This window comes from Salmo trutta, chromosome 5 (genome assembly GCF_901001165.1).
Source record: "Salmo trutta chromosome 5, fSalTru1.1, whole genome shotgun sequence".
Classification (NCBI taxonomy): Eukaryota; Metazoa; Chordata; class Actinopteri; order Salmoniformes; family Salmonidae; genus Salmo; species Salmo trutta.
Window position 1 is genome coordinate 19,212,782 of NC_042961.1, and position 16,944 is coordinate 19,229,725.

General features: G+C 40.9%; 1 protein-coding gene across 1 annotated transcript in view; it reads left to right on the plus strand.

Annotated features, from left to right (window-relative positions):
* rin2a (Ras and Rab interactor 2a) overlaps window positions 1-16,944 on the plus strand; it is a 67,722-nt gene that overhangs the window by 32,490 nt on the left and 18,288 nt on the right. The window contains exons 3-7 of the mRNA XM_029752798.1: window positions 8,359-8,459; window positions 10,012-10,222; window positions 11,694-11,805; window positions 12,722-12,794; window positions 15,248-15,339. Of these exons, the coding sequence (XP_029608658.1) occupies window positions 8,359-8,459; window positions 10,012-10,222; window positions 11,694-11,805; window positions 12,722-12,794; window positions 15,248-15,339 (589 nt within the window). The remainder of the gene's footprint in view (window positions 1-8,358; window positions 8,460-10,011; window positions 10,223-11,693; window positions 11,806-12,721; window positions 12,795-15,247; window positions 15,340-16,944) is intronic.

Here is a 16,944-nt window from a genome sequence, read left to right on the forward strand (position 1 = left end):
CGCAGTACAATGAATGGGCAAGAGGGGGGGGGGACAAAAACTAAGTTACACTAACAACAAATGAATACATCTCAATCAGGTAAATATAAATCATAAAGGTACGTACCTAATATTTCATCATATACATTCATATTTAATATATTTACACAAATATACATGGAGCTCTGTATGTTCTGTCTTTTATACAAATATGTCCGAATCGCCTCTAACATACCGGCCCCTAATTGTTAACTGCACTGAGTGGACAACAATTACTTAATATTCAAACGTAGAGCCAATACACAAAACATTCTATCCCAGAGCACTGTTACAGTTCATAGCTATGTACAAATATACAAGGTGCGATATAGGAAAATAGTCCATAGATCTGTCTGAGTTGAAGTGTTCAGGTGTTCAACTTCCAAAAATGTCAAGAGTATGACGTCCAAAAAATGTGAGACTACAACATCAAAGAATGTATGAGTACAACATCAACGAATCAGAGGTGCACGTGATTCAAAGATGGAGCACTGTGTGTGTGTGTGTGTGAGTGTGTGTGTGTCTCACTCCGCCGCCTCCAGGAGCAGACAGAGTTTATTGATAGGTCTCTGTAAGATATTGGTCTTGGTCTTAACCATGACGCTCCGGACAAGACCTTTGGCCCCTGGCAAAGCCTCCACCACACGCCCCATTAGCCAAGAGTTCCTAGGGGCGGTGTCGTCGACGATGACCACAAGGTCACCAGGACTGAAGTTTCTCTTAGTTTTGTTGCACTTGTTCCGCTCCTGCATAAGTGGAAGATACTCCCTGATCCATCTCTTCCAGAAGATTTATTGTACTTGCTTCCATCTCCTTCGTGAGTATAGGTCGCTTCTCTGGAATAGTCCTGGTGGCAGGACTGGCTTTGCTTTCAGATGAAGCAGATGGTTCGGAGTCAGGGGTTCTAGATCATTAGGGTAATTTGTTACAGTTGTGATTGGTCTGTCGTTCATGATCGCCTCAACTTCACACAAGGCTGTCTGCAAAGCCTCATCATCCAGAACTTGCTCTTTAAGGACTGAATAGAGGATCTTTTTCACTAGTCGGATCAATCTCTCCCATACCCCCCCATGGTGGGCTCCAGAGGGAGGATTGAATGACCATGTCACTCCTTCCTTCAGTAATTCATTTTGAATCTTGTTGTGATCCAGCTCTTTCAGAGCTTCTCCTAGCTCTCTGTGTGTTCCAACAAAGTTGGTGCCATTGTCTGTTCTGATACTTGTGACTGGGCCCCTTCGACAGATGAACCTGCGCAGGGCATTGATGCAGGAATCAGTATCCAGATAACTAGCAACTTCTAGATGGACAGCTCGACTTACAAGGCAAGTATAGATCACACCATACCGCTTCACATGAGCGCGGCCTCGCTTCACCTCTATGGGGCCGAAGTAATCTATGCCCACATGGGTGAAAGGCGGCAAATCAGGTGACACCCGATCTTGTGGAAGGTCGGCCATCTTCTGTTCTCCAGCTCTAGCTTGCATCCGCCTGCAGAAGACACAGCTCTTAAGGATCTTCCTTGCTAAGGAGTTGGCACAGGGTATCCAATATCGCTGGCAAAGTCTAGAAAGCATGTGACCTCTCCCAGAGTGGCCAACCTGCTCATGGATGTGGAGTAAGATCAGTCTTGAGATGTAGGAGTCTTTGGGTAGGATCATAGGATTCTTTAGTTCCGTAGGCATAGCAGCTTTGCTTAACCTTCCTCCCACTCTCAGAATGCCATTGTCAACAATTGGATCAGGCTTACAGATTGAGCCATTTCTCTTGGCACATTGTTTTCCTTTCACAACTAGTGCAATTTCTTGTTTAAAGTGCTGTCGTTGCTCAAATCGAATGATGGCCTTTTCTGCTTCATCTAGGTCATCCACAGACAGACTTTCTTTTCCAAATGTCAGTTTGAACTTGTCAATTTGTTCCTTCAGTGAGTTTGTCAGACTGATCTGATCCGAATCGGCTCTAACACGCCGCGTATGCAGGGCTCTAAATGTATTTTTTCATTGGTAGCACTGATGTTCCTAACTTCAAAAAGTAAGGAGGACCAGACAACATTTTTGTTAAATGTATTTATTTATTTTTTTACAGCAAATGACATTACTGTCATTCTCAATTGTCATCAGTTGTTATCTTGATTGTGTAGAACACATCATTAGAGAGTGGGCAAGACATTAGAATAAAAACAACTTTTTATAATTGTATTCAAAAGTACAACTGCAAACATATTTACATAGGTGATTTGTTTTGGATAAACATATGTAACATAACATTGATTGTATTCAAAAGTATAACACAGAACGGAACTGTTATCCATTACTGCATTTGGCTAACATGATGATGATCATCTTGTAACAAGGCAACATGCTGACTATGAACTGATACTTGGATAATGAAATAAATGTTTAGTCTCTCACAATAACTAATCAATGTCTTTGCTCTAGAATCTAGCTAATAAATAAAGTTGCTTTTAGGTTTAGGGTAGGGACGTCAAGGATCCCAGATAGCACTAACCCTCTTACCGGGTAGTGTCCGTGATGTTACCAATAACATTTGCGCAGGACACCATGCTTCCATATGTCGGGTTGATTTGTAATCCATTATTTTACTGGGTTGAGAAACATGGGCCTGAATTTGGTAAGAACCATCTCCTCTTTGGCAATGCAGTGTTTTTTATTTATTTTTTATTTCACCTTTTATTCAGCCAGGTAGGCAAGTTGAGAACAAGTTCTCATTTACAACTGTGACCTGGCCAAGATTAAGCAAAGCAGTTCGACACATACAACTACACATGGAATAAACAAAACATAGTCAATAATACAGTTGAAGAAAATCTATATACAGTGTGTGCAAATGAGGTAAGATATGGGAGGTAAGGCAATAAATAGGCCATGGTGGCGAAGTAATTACAATATACCAATTAGACACTAGAGTGATTGATGTGCAGAAGATAAATGTGCAAGTAGAGATACAGTGGTGCAAAGGAGCAAGATAAATAAATACAGTATGGGGATGAGGTAGTTGGATGGGCTATGTGCAGTGATCTGTGAGCTGCTCAGACAGCTGGTGCTTAAAGCTAGTGAGGGAGGTAAGAGTCTCCAGCTTCAGGGATTTTTGCAATTCATTCCAGTCATTGGCAGCAGAGAACTGGAAGGAAAGGCGGCCAAAGGAGGAATTGGCTTAGGGGGTGACTAGAGAGATATACCTACTAGAGCGCGTGCTACAGGTGGGTGCTGTTATGGTGACCAGTGAGCTAAGGCGGGGCCTTACCTATCAGAGACTTGTAGATGACCTGAAGCCAGTGGGTTTGGCGACGAGTATGAAGCGAGGGCCAGCCAATGAGAACGTACAGGTTGCAGTGGTAGGTAGTAAATGGGGCTTTGGTGACAACCAGCTCTGAAACCAGATTGCATAGCGGAGAAGGTACGGTGGGATTCGAAATGGTCAGTAATCTGTTAACTTGGCTTTCGAAGACCTTAGAAAGGCAGGGTAGGATAGATAAAGGTCTGTAGCAGTTTGGGTCTAGAGTGTCACCTCCTTTTGAAGAGGGGGGTGACCACGGCAGCTTACCAATCTTTGGGAATCTCGGACGATACGAAAGAGGTTGAACAGGCTAGTAATAGGGGTTTCAACAATTTGGGAAGATAATTTTAGAAAGAGATGGTCAAGATTGTCTAGCCCGGCTGATTTGTATGGGTCCAGATTTTGCAGCTCTTTCAGAACATCAACTATCTGGATTTGGGTGAAGGAGAAATGGTGGGGGCTTGGGCGGGTTGCTGTGGAGGGTGCCAGACAGTTGACCAGGATAGGGGTAGCCAGGTGGAAAGCATGGCCAGCCGTAGAGAAATGCTTATTGAAATTCTCAATTATAGTGGATTTATCGGTAGTGACAGTGTTTCCTAGCCTCAGTGCAGTGGGCAGCTGGGAGGAGGTGCTCTTATTCTCCATGGACTTTAGTGTCCCAGAACTTTTGAGTTTGTACTACAGTATGCAAATTTCTGTTTGAAAAAGCTAGCCTTTGCTTTCCTAACTGCCTGTGTGTATTGGTTCCTAACTTCCCTGAACGTTGCATATCACGGGGCCTATTCGACGCTAATGCAGAACGCCACAGGATCTTTTTGTGCTGGTCAAGGGCAGACAGGTCTGGAGTGAACCAAGGGCTAAAGCTATTCCTGGTTCTACATTTTTTTGGAATGGAGCATGCTTATTTAAGAAGGTGATGAAGGCACTTTTAAAGAATAACCAGGCATCCTCTACTGACAGGATGAGGTCAATGTCATTCCAGGATAACCAGGCCAGGTCGATTAGAAAGGCCTGTTCGCTGAAGTGTGTTCTTTAGTTAATCTTTAGTTCTGCCTGTTCACCGGCTTGGGCTATCACCTGCTGCCTGTCAAATATCCGTCTGGTAGCTAGTAGACGTAGTGATGTTGCTCCTACCCCGATGCACTTGATGTGCTTTAGGCTTAAGTTATGTTTTAGCAACGACTCGTGTTTTACGTTGTTGAACCCAGTGGCAAAAGAAGTCTTCCCTACTGCTATTACTCCACATTTTCGACAGTACTCACGGAACATTGTGTTGCAAGATTTGTCCCTCCTTAGCCACTTGAAATTGCGGCGCGACCCCTCGAAACATGTTCATCTTTTTCTGAGGAGGTGGATCGGTAGCAGCATCTCCGACACATCATCATCTTTTGGTTGTGGTTGATCATGTTAATTTGTTTTTTTTTAAAAGAAAAAGCTTAAATTACACCACATTTCATTGTTGTTCTTGCTAGCTAGCTTGATAGCTAAGGCTATTACTTAGCTGACAGAAAGGGGCGGCACAGTTCTGAGGGAAATTTGTGTGAAAAGGGATTGGTTGTGTGCCTGGCGTGTGATTGGTTTAATTAGCTACAATTAAACATTTGTAGCAATACTTTGTTTTTCTGTTATGTATTTTTTTCTAAACGTTAATGATTCCAGTTTTTGTTTAACGTTCACACATCTACTAAATGGTAAAACAGATATGTATTAAAATACCCTCAAATAAAAGGTGGCATTCTGTACTATCATGTAATTTTGCTAATTTGATCTCAAATCCAAAATACTGGAGTACATTCACGTTTTAGCTTCACTGTCCACATTATGTACATATGGTGAGGACTGTATGCTGACATAAATAAGAATGATTTATAGAATGGTCATTTTGGCCAAACGGTTCTATTTTTGTTTCATCAGACCAGAGGACATTTCTCCAAAAAGTACGATCTTTGTCCCCATGTGCCATTGCAAACCGTAGTCTGGGTTTTTTATGGCGGTTTTAGAGCAGTGGCTTCTTTCTTGCTGAGCGGCCTTTCAGGTTATGTCGATATAGGACTTGTTTTACTGTTGATATAGATATTTTTGTACCTGTTTCCTCTAGGATCTTCACAAGGTCCTTTGCTGTTGTTCTGGGATTGATTTGCACTTTTCGCACCAAAGTACGTTCATCTGTAGGAGACAGAACGCGTCTCCTTCCTGAGCGGTATGACAGCTACGTGGTCCCATGGTGTTTATACTTGCGTACTATTGTTTGTACAGATGAACGTGGTACCTTCAGGCATTTGGAAATTACTCCCAAGGATGAACCAGACTTGTGTTGGTCTACAATTTATTTTCTGAGGTCTTGGCTGATTTATTTTGATTTTCCCATGATGTCAAGCAAAGAGACACTGAGTTTGACGGTAGGCCTTGAAATACATCCACAGGCACTCCTCCAATTGACTTAAATGATGTCAATTAGCCTATCAGAAGCTTCTAAAGCCATTACCCCATTTTCTGGAATTTTCCAAGCTGTTTAAAGTCAGTCAACTTAGTGTATGTAAACTTCTGACCCACTGGAATTGTGATACAGTGAAATAATATGTCTGTAAACAATTGTTGGAAAAGTTACTTGTCATGCACAAAGTAGATGTCCTAACCAACTTGCCAAAACTATAGTTTGTTAACAAGAAATGTTGTGGAGTGGTTGAAAAACGAGTTTTAATGACTCCAACCTAAGTGTATGTAAACTTCCGACTTCAACTGTGAGAAGCTTAGGCCTATCCCCAGAGAGCAAGAGATATGTCCGTGGCATGCTACACCAACATGCATTTATTTATCCTTGTCAGATAGGCTACTGCGTCAGGAATACAGATAGGTGTGCAGAAGAGGGCTAAATCGTACATTTTTTTTTATCAGAATATTTTTTTAGAAAAATACAAATTATATTGTTAGATTATAGGAGTAACTCCGGTAGACCTAAGACATTCTTCTTCACTTCAAGTTCAACTGTCGGAGTCAGTTGGAGCACCGGTGCGCACTGCCTTCATATCATAGGTGTGCAGTATAATAGGCTAATAGCCACAACACACCAAACCTTTACAAAAGTTTCTAAACTTTATTAAGGTAATATCAAAAGTAAGTCAAGCTATTGTTTATAGGTTAAATATGAGCAGGATATTATATCACAGCAAACACAACATTAAGAGTTGGAACTTCATTTGGCCAAAGAAAATGGCTCAAGAGAATGAAACAAAACTGGTTTAAATCTTCAAAAGAAGGGTCAACACTGCAAATATCGACTCTTTGCATCAACTTCATGTAATTGTCAATAAAACCCTTTGACACTTATGAAATGCTTGTAATTATACTTCAGTATTCCATAGTAACATCTGACAAAAATATCTAAAGACACTGAAGCAGCAAACTTTGTGGAAATTAATATTTGTCATTCTCAAAACTTTTGGCCACGACTGTACATCCCAGCAAACAGCCTATTTTAGTACCAAAACCGTACTTTACATATTTCTTGATATATTAGATGTCCGGTAGTTACACTTCTTAAAAATACATGAAGATTTGTCAACTTGCCTGCAAATATTTTGGAGAAAATTAGTGGACTACTCACCATGTGGCCATTGTTGAGAAGGGTGCAATCCCATCACCAGGTGATATTTGTAGGGGTGTGGCTTAAGAAACATTCATTCTACAGTCTTTTAATGTGTGTTTTCAGTGCTGACATCAGAAGGTGTGACAATTTTTTTTGAAAGATGTTTAAAAATAAACAAAACTACTATTTAGATCGGTATCTTTCAAAAACGATGTTCTATTGAAATAAGTGTTAAAAAAATGCATTAATTGCTTTATTTTCAAACATGTTTAGGAGTCAGGGTTTGCTACAACCACCTTTTTAATAGAAATAGGTGTATAAACATTTTACTTTTTACTATATTAATTTAACAATATGTTTGCTATTGCCTTGGATTGAATTTTTTTTTTTAAATAGTTTTTGGGATGTTGGACTGCAATTTTACACTTCTTTAGAATCAACCATATATGTAATTGAGCAATCTTCCTGATTTTCAGGAAGACATTTGTCGCCTCATATGAAATGAAAACACCCAGAGGTGACGGTTGTCAAACTGGGGTCTTTGTTCGGTGGTAATGATGCTAGACCGCTGCTTATTTTACCTAACTCACTTTCAAGGTACGCAGAGATTTACACTAGATATTGTGAACTATTGCTAATGTAAATAATTCAGTATAGAAGCTGATGTCGTTTAAGCATGGCTAATGTGGTTATTTAGGGCAGGTTGTATTGTCTAAATCTATTGGATTCTAGGATTAAGCATGTGTTAAAGCTTCCGTTTGCTCTTCTCCGGCTGTGTGTCTTGGCAGTGAGCTGTAGTGGGAGAGTAGCAGGCGTGCATGTGTGTGTGGTTTGCTGACTGGTGTTCATTTATGGTTAGACTAACAAGGAGCAAGGAATGGCATAGACTCTGAGGATGGGGTATGGGTGCGTGTATGAGTCCAGTCAGATTTCACAGTGGTGTGTGTGTGTGTGTGTGTGTGTGTGTGTGTGTGTGTGTGTGTGAACTCAGTTCATTTTGTGTTCATGTGTTTGAAACAGTGACCTATACTGGATATGACTGGTCTGTGGAAAAATTCTAAATTGGACTATTTGTTTTGCATGGCTGGATTTATTTATCTTGTAAACTTCAGTATCAGCGTGAGATGTTTTAGGCTAGAGGATGTTATGTGAGTTTGGCGTCTCTTCTGGTTTGTTTTGTCTAGGAATGGGTATTTTTCTCTTTCCTTGTAGTCTTGGCCAGTCAGTAAAGGGGAAGTGGCTCTTCTGAGGAGAGGGTGGACGCGCACACACACTGGGAGGTGACTAACATTTTCCCAGCTCCTGAGTCTGCAGGAATAAGTGAAAAGTAGTCTCACACAAATACAAGAAATGTACACACACACTCTCACTCGGTTTTATTTTTTTCTCAACTTGGTTGCTTCCATCACTCTGCCTTTAGCCCTCATCACTGATCATTCTCCCGTCTTTCTGTACTGTAGCTGATCGACTCGTTTGCCTGGGAGATCGGGACTCTGAAGAGGGAGGTGGTGCAGAAGGCTGAGCCAGCAGAGAGAGACCCAGAGCCTGTCATACTACAGGGGTAAGTGTGTGTGTGTGTTTAAAACAGACAGGCAAACTGACTAACAAAATTGTTCTTTGTGTACATCCGTTTACTCTAGTACCGGTATGATGAGCAGACTTGCTTCAGCTTCCTTCATGGGCTGATGTAGAACTAACGTTAGCTGTTAGCATGTTAGAGGGAGAGGAAACGGTGGAAGACATTGAAACTGTGATTGTTTCCTTAAGGAAGGAGTAGAATATCCTTTCAGACCTCTGTTGCTTGTTCAAATGTCATAACAACAGTTGTTAAATTCATTGTTACTGGATGCTTGATAAGAATGATTGATGAGGATGAGTGCCAGTTGGAGTAACGTTGATTTTAGTTCCACTGTAATTCCCAGTGTCCACCAGCAGGTGTGGATAGTGTGCTCTGGTCATTCACGTAGCGGAGTTTCATCATGTCATTGTGTTGACAGGATGTCAGAGGGATCTGACGGTGGAAAGAGTATAGGATTTTCAAAGTGAACACCAAGCATATTTGTGTAAATTAGATTATGGGTTACGGGTTACCTGACATTAGGTACATAATAATGACATGTAGATTATAATAAAATATACCCAGTATCGGCATCATTTTGTAGATTGCTAAATATTAGTGCTGAGCCATTAGTCATTTTTGAGGTCGTTTCGGTTCGATTATAAAAAGGCAAACGTGTTTTTCTTACAGTTGTGAGTGCATACATTTTCGTACTGGTCACCTGTGGGAATTGAACCCACAACCCTGGTGTTGCAAGTGCCATGCTCGACCAACTTATTGTGTGGGTTGAATGCTGTAACAACACAGAATAAAATAACTAATAAAACTCCCATCATGGTAGTGACTGCCCATTACTGCTTTTCACTTATTAACCATCATTTATTCATATTGCTTTACTTTAATAAAATATTTCAGTTATTGTGTATATTACATTTGTTTTATTTGATGACTTTGTTATTTCATCCAACTCATCTCTATAGAGCTGCTGCCTACGCTGTCTGACAAAATCACTATTTAGTAGTTCTTTAAAGTAAATAAGGCATACTTTTATGACTGCTGAATACCAACTATCAATCACTTAGATCATAGATGGGCAACTCTGATGGGGGTTCGGGCCACAAAAAAAACAGAACTCCTAATGAGTGGCCGCAGTGGCTCGGGGGTCTGCGCACCCAGCACCCATTTCTGAAGAAGTATGAGTGGTGAGGGATACGGGCCTCAGTAGGCGTGCTTGCTTTGGGTCATTTCAATGTTAGATGTTGTTGGGTACATTTGTCCTTCTACACTGAAGTACTGTTCCTCCTGGGCCATTATGCTTTTCTCAGTATTGAAATCCATTTATAACTATGATTCATCTCAATATTACTAATTGGCTCTCATGCTAAACGTTCCAGTTTTTATTATTAGTCTGTATCTGTGTGTGTATTTGTGTATGTGCACTTGTGCGTGCTTGCTTTTCTGTGTGTGTGTGTGTGGGGGGGGGGTGTATTACTATCAGGAAACATATAGAGGATTTAAAGGTATATTTCTAATTCTATCTCTTCCTCTCACTCAGGCTGGATGGGGAAGTGGGAGGTCTGTTCCTACAGGCTCCTCCCTGTGTTGGTGTGGGGGCACGGCTGGCTGGAGCTAGAGATTCAGGCTACGACTCGTTGCGTAGAAGGATGAGTGTGCTGGACAGGCTGGTGCAGACGCACGTTGTGTGGCTGCAGCTGGGACTTAACCATGCAGACTCCACAAGCATACTGGAACCGCAGCCCACCGGGGTGAGATCAGATACACTCAGTCATTCTAATATTTCATTTTTGTTTTATTCTCCAAAGAACTGATTGTGAAACAGGAGTCGATCAAGTTTTCCATGGAGTTTCCATGCATAAAGCTTACACTGTTTTACAAGATAATCAATGATACATCTCATCTAAATACACAGTAGTATAAAGCTTACACTGTTTTACAAGATAATCAATGATACATCTCATCTAAAAACACAGTAGCATAAAGCTTACACTGTTTTACAAGATAATCAATGATACATCTCATCTAAATACACAGTAGCATAAAGCTTACACTGTTTTACAAGATAATCAATGATACATCTCATCTAAATACACAGTAGTATAAAGCTTACACTGTTTTACAAGATAATCAATGATACATCATCTAAATACACAGTAGTATAAAGCTTACACTGTTTTACAAGATAATCAATGATACATCTCATCTAAAAACACAGTAGTTTATTTTGAACACTTATAAAAATAAAAAAATGTTGATCCTTTATTTAACCAGAGAGGTCACACTGTGATTTCCATCTCTTTTTTAAAGCTGTATAGATAGTCAACACAACATTGAAACATCTCACATAGATAGTCAACACAACATTGAAACATCTCACATAGATAGTCAACACAACATTGAAACATCTCACATAGATAGTCAACACGACATTGAAACATCTCACATAGATAGTCAACACGACATTGAAACATCTCACATAGATAGTCAACACGACATTGAAACATCTCACATAGATAGTCAACACGACATTAAAACACCTCACATAGATAGTCAACACGACATTAAAACACCTCACATAGATAGTCAACACGACATTGAAACACCTCACATAGATAGTCAACACGACATTGAAACACCTCACATAGATAGTCAACACGACATTGAAACACCTCACATAGATAGTCAACACGACATTGAAACACCTCACATAGATAGTCAACACGACATTAAAACACCTCACATAGATAGTCAACACGACATTGAAACACCTCACATAGATAGTCAACACGACATTGAAACACCTCACATAGATAGTCAACACGACATTGAAACACCTCACATAGATAGTCAACACGACATTGAAACACCTCACATAGATAGTCAACACGACATTGAAACACCTCACATAGATAGTCAACACGACATTGAAACATCTCACACGGCTGTTTCATTCCATTTAAAGAGCAGAGCCATTTATTTGACAGCCATTTCCGTGTAGGTAATACAGAAACAAATTTTAGGTGCATCAGTTACTTGACCCTACCATTAAACTCCTATTCATGCAACAACAACCTCACAATACGCAAAGACACCTTGACAATCTCACACAATGGAAGACTAATGGAGACATATACTTTCGAAGTATCTGATATTCTCCATTTCAACGTTTTTATTGTTGTCTGTGTTTCTCAAGTTGCTTTTTTTTAACCCTGGCTGCAGACGTTTCTGGTGAGGAAGTCAACTACCCTGCAGAGGAAGGTGATCTCTCTGCGTATGCATCAGGACTCTGAGACACCCGTCAAAGACTTCCCTGTGAAGGAGAGTCAATACAGTAAGCACCTGGCCTGTTCATTCCCATTGACTATGGATCTTTATCATCCAAATGTATCCTGCAAATACATGTGGTTATTATAAGCTTATTCTCAACACAAAAAAAAGAAAACAATTTCCCTCTGATCATTTGAATATTCTATTGTATTCCTTTTGCTCTCTGTGGATTTCCCCTGGGGGTTTTCACCCTCCTGAATCAACACCAGTGCTGAAGTTGTCGCAGTTTACTGCTGTCTAGTACAATATGTGACGTCATCCTGGGCCTCAACATTCTCTTCTCTCTTTTTACATACATGTGGAAGGCATTTCAGTTGAATGCATTCAACTGACTAGGTATCCCCCTTTCACTTCCCTTTCCCTACTCCGAGGTCAATGCCGAGAGCATTTGGAGTTTCCCAAAAACCTATTTCCTAATACTTACCTAGTGAAAGTAGTTATGTGTTATGGAGTCACACAAAAGCTAACCTTAAACGAGGCTTAATATAGCCATGGCTTGTTGACGTTCTTGAAGTGAATAGAAACATCTTATTAGGCTATTTGTTGGGTGTGTTATCCCAGAAAATGTCTCACCAGGTATTTTTGCCTTTCTTTACTAATGCGATGTAGCCTGGTAAGTGTGATGGCCTGTTGCAGCTTGTAAATGCACCAAATGCCTACTAGTTGTAGGCACACCCACTCAGCCATGCCAGCATGCCAAGAAAACAGACTTACCCTTCTGCAAATATGTGAGCAACAGTTAGCTACTCATGATAATGCTAGTGGTGTGTGTGTATATAGTATGACATAGTAGTTCCCAAGTGAAAACATCACTCCAACTCCCTTCTTCCATCTAGGAATATTGCCATGCTTTTGTTCTGATTATGCAAATACAGCTTCTGATTTTGAAGTTCCCTAAATATAAATGTATCCCTTCACAGCATTCTCCTTGGAGGGATCGGGCCTCGGCTTCGCAGACCTGTTCCGTCTTGTGGCCTTCTGCTGCATCAGCAGGTAACACACACACACACTACCTTTCTCATCCTAGTTATAAATCACCTATTCCTTTTGAAGAGGAACACATGGAGCCCAGAAGTTACTGAAAGAACCATGCTTCAGTTGAAGTACAGAGAATGGCATTAACTGGTCACCTCATCACTTCATGTTATTGCACTGAGACTATTGCACTGTTTTCTTCGAAAGCTAACAATGTCAGTCGAGTCTGCACTATAACAATTCTAATTACATATTGACTTGGTTAGTTGAACAAGCTCAAGGCTTTTCAAACAATGCTATTAAAGCTTGGCTAAAACTTGGAGGTTGAGCTTGATTGAAAACATTCTTGTCTGGTGGTGGTGAATGGCAACATGTCAAGGCCACAAATCAACGGGGGTGGGGGGTGGAAAGCAGGAACTGTCTATGAGGAAGAAAACAGGCCTTGAACTGTCTGTAGCTTGTGTTTACGTATAGAGACCGGAACAAAACTGCAAACAAAACATAAGGGGTCAAAGATTATAATGAACTTTGTACAGTATGATTTCAACTGAGTGCATGGCTCAAAGTTCTCATTCTGTTTAGAATTTTTGGTATTTTATTAGGATCCCCAATAGCTGTTGCAGAAGCTACTCTTCCTAGGATCCACACAAAACATGACATAATACAGAAAATTAATGCTTTATCGGTTTTTTGAAACCAGGTTTTTTTTTTTTTTTTGTAATATGAGATGGAACGGAGTTCCATGCAATAATGGCTCTATATAGTACTGTACTCTTTCTTGAATTTTTCTGGATTTGGGGACTGTGAAAAGACTCCTGGTGGCATGTCTGGTGGGGTAAGTGTGTGTGTCAGAGCTGTGTAAGTTTCCTATGCAAACAATTTGGGATTCAACACATTAATGTTTCTTCTAAAAATAAGTGATGCAGTCAGTCTCTCCTCAACTCTTAGCCAAGAGAGACTGGCATGCATAGTATTTATATCAGCCCTCTGATTACAATGAAGAGCAAGATGTGCCGCTCTGTTCTAGGCCATCTGCAGCTTAACTAGGTCTTTCCTTGCTGCACTTGACCACATGACTGGACAATAATCAAGATTACACAAAACTAGAGCCTGCAGAACTTGTTTTTTGGAGTGTGGTGTCAAAAAAGCAGAGCATCTCTTTATTACAGACAGACCTCTCCCCGTCTTTACAACCATTGAATCTATATGTTTTGACCTTGACAGTTTACAATCTGAGGTAACGGCAAGTAACTTGTTAAACAGCCATACCATTCATTACCAGATTCAGCTGAGGTCTAGAACTTATGGAATGATTTGTACCAAATACAATGCTCTTAGTTTTAAAGATGTTCAGGACCAGTTTATTACTGGCCACCCATTCCAAAACAGACTGCAACTCTTTGTTAAGGGTTTTAGTGACTTCATTAGCTGTGGTTGCTGATGCGTACATGGTTGAATCATCAGCATACATGGATACACATGCTTTGTTTAATGCCAGGTCATTAGTAAAAATAGAAAAGAGTAGAGGGCCTAGAGAGCTGCCTTGCGGTACACCACACTTTACATGTTTGACGTTAGAGAAGCCTCCATTAAAGAAAACCCTTTGCGTTTTATTGGATAGATGGCTCTGAATCCACAATATGGCAGAGGTTGAAAAGCCATAACGCATATGTTTTTTCAACAACAGGTTGTGGTCAATATCAAAGGCTGCACTGAAATCTAACAGTAAAGCTCCCACACTCTTTTTATCAATTTCTTTCAATCATCAGTCATTTGTGTCAGTGCAGTTCATGTTGAGTGCCCTTCTCTATAAGCATGCTGAAAGTATGTTGTTAATTTGTTTACAGAGAAATAGCATTGTATTTGGTCAAACACCATTTTTTCCAACAGTTTGCTCAGAGCTGGCAGAAAGCTTATAGGTCTGCTGTTAGAACCAGTAAAGGCGCTTTACCACTCTTGGGTAGCAAGAATGACTTTGGCTTCCCTTCAGGCCTGAGGACAAGGACTTTCCTCTAGGCTCAGATTATATATATGACCGCCTATGACAAAATAGCAGCCTTATTCTGCTCTTGGAACGATGTTGGTTACATTTTCTTGCCATGATAATGTCAATTAGAGCTTAGTAAATGTGCACTTCAGACTCATAAGTTATCTGAGACACAGGAAGAAACAGGGTGGGGTGCTGAGCCTCTTGGCCTGTGTGTCTGTCTGGCTCTCTCTCGGTGTGTGTGTGTGTGTGTGTGTGTGTGTGTGTGTGTGTGTGTGTCCACTCCTCTCTAGCCCAAGGAACCACACATGGGACAAACACTAGTTAGGGAAGGGCTGTTTGGTCACCCCAATTAAATGACTCACTACAGGGACAGTGATTAATTCCCTATTTCTTACTCTCTCTCACTCCATTTTCTTTTTGTCTGTCTTTCTCACTCATTTTCATCTCACATATTGACTCTGTCTGCCTCTCTCTCTCTTAGGGATGTCTTGCCATTCACCCTAAAGCTTCCTGAAGCCATCTCTGCAGCCAGGACACCAACAGACTTGGAGGAGGTGGCCAAGCTAGGAGCAGGTGAGTGTCCACTAGACGGATACTGTGCGTTTGTATTGATAATGCATGTCTGAAGCATGAAGATTAAAAGTGTAGCCTCACTTTGTATCTGGATGGTCATTAACTGCCTGCTAGTTGACTGTAGTGGCTTTAGAAAAGTATTGTTAGTACCTTAGGTCTAATCCCACATCTGTTATGTTTAAAACCAAGCTTTTCTTCCTCAGGGTGTTCTCGTAAATCACATTTAACCACATTCTCCAAGTTAAACTAGTAAAAGCCCAAAGTGACATGGCTCAATGAGTCACCCATAAGAACAATGCCTCTCTGAGCCCCAAATCAGTGCTGCTCAGCTGGGCACATGATCAGGAGAGCACTGGGGCTCTGGAGCCTCTAAGTAGGCCTCACTGGGGTATTAAACCTCAGACTCGGTCATGAACCACTCTCTGTGCAATGTGCTCAAAGCCGTAATGTCACTCTGCCTGGCTGCATCTGAAAGAGTTGATATACAGTACAGGCATATACTAGCCTCTACAAAGACACTGATTTGATAACACCCTTCCTTTGGTGTGGTTTCGAGTGATCTTCACACACAACAGGCCCACTGTGTATTTTTCCCAATGAGGAATGTGAGCAGACTGCATTGAGACTTGAACAATGATTGTGTGTGTGTGTGTGTGGACGTAGATGAGCGTCAGTGAAGGTTCACATGGACTTTAATGACATTCATATAGGTGACCATGCTGGAGATGAGCTGTGTGTGTAGGTAGGCTATGTCGCGTCACTGAAATGTGGCTTTGGACCGAACAAAAGACACCAGTGCTGAGTTCTGACGTCTGGATGGGTAACCACACCTGTGACGTGGGTCTGATTCAATACAATGGGGATGTGTCCATCTATGCTTCAGAGAAAGTCAACTCTTTCTTTCATCCTGTCGGTCTCTATTCAACCCTTTGTCAGAAGATGAGCTTGATTGAAAAGAAATACACAGTAGCTGGACATACTAGCAAGGCTTGATAAAGAAGTTTTTTTCAAGCAGCGAACCATTAGCTGACATTTCTGGCTTTCTTTACCAAGAGGCTAAACTTTGGCCAAGAATGAATTCATTTTGTCTGTCATCTGTCTAAATTTCAGGTTTCCTCCCCTCATTGTCCTCAGCTCACCCTAGATTTTCCCAGCTGCCAGTTTTAGACAAAGACATTTTCCCCATTAGATCACACCCTCAGTGTCTCAGGGCAGTGTTCAGGATGAAAAGAATGTACTGCAACGTCGAATTAAACGGAAACGGTGATGTTCTGAACGATGAGTTGAAAAGCTGGGAGGGGTTGTGGTTTGGGGAACACTCCGCTGCCCTTTAAATACTTCACTTATTGCTCCAAGCCACACCCCACCAAACAGAGCAAACGCACCTCAGTCTGTTCAAGAAAACTGAAGAATGTTTTGGGGAAACGTTCATTACAAACCATCAAGCAACATAGCAAATGTTTAATCAAACTGAACTCAACAATACAGGGTTTCTGTTGCAACCAGTTTAACCCTTGCCTCCCCACTTCGCACCACATCAGTTATTGTTAACACTTTGTGGATAAATGTGATATTTTGGTCTAAGACAAGTGATTTTCCACCTAT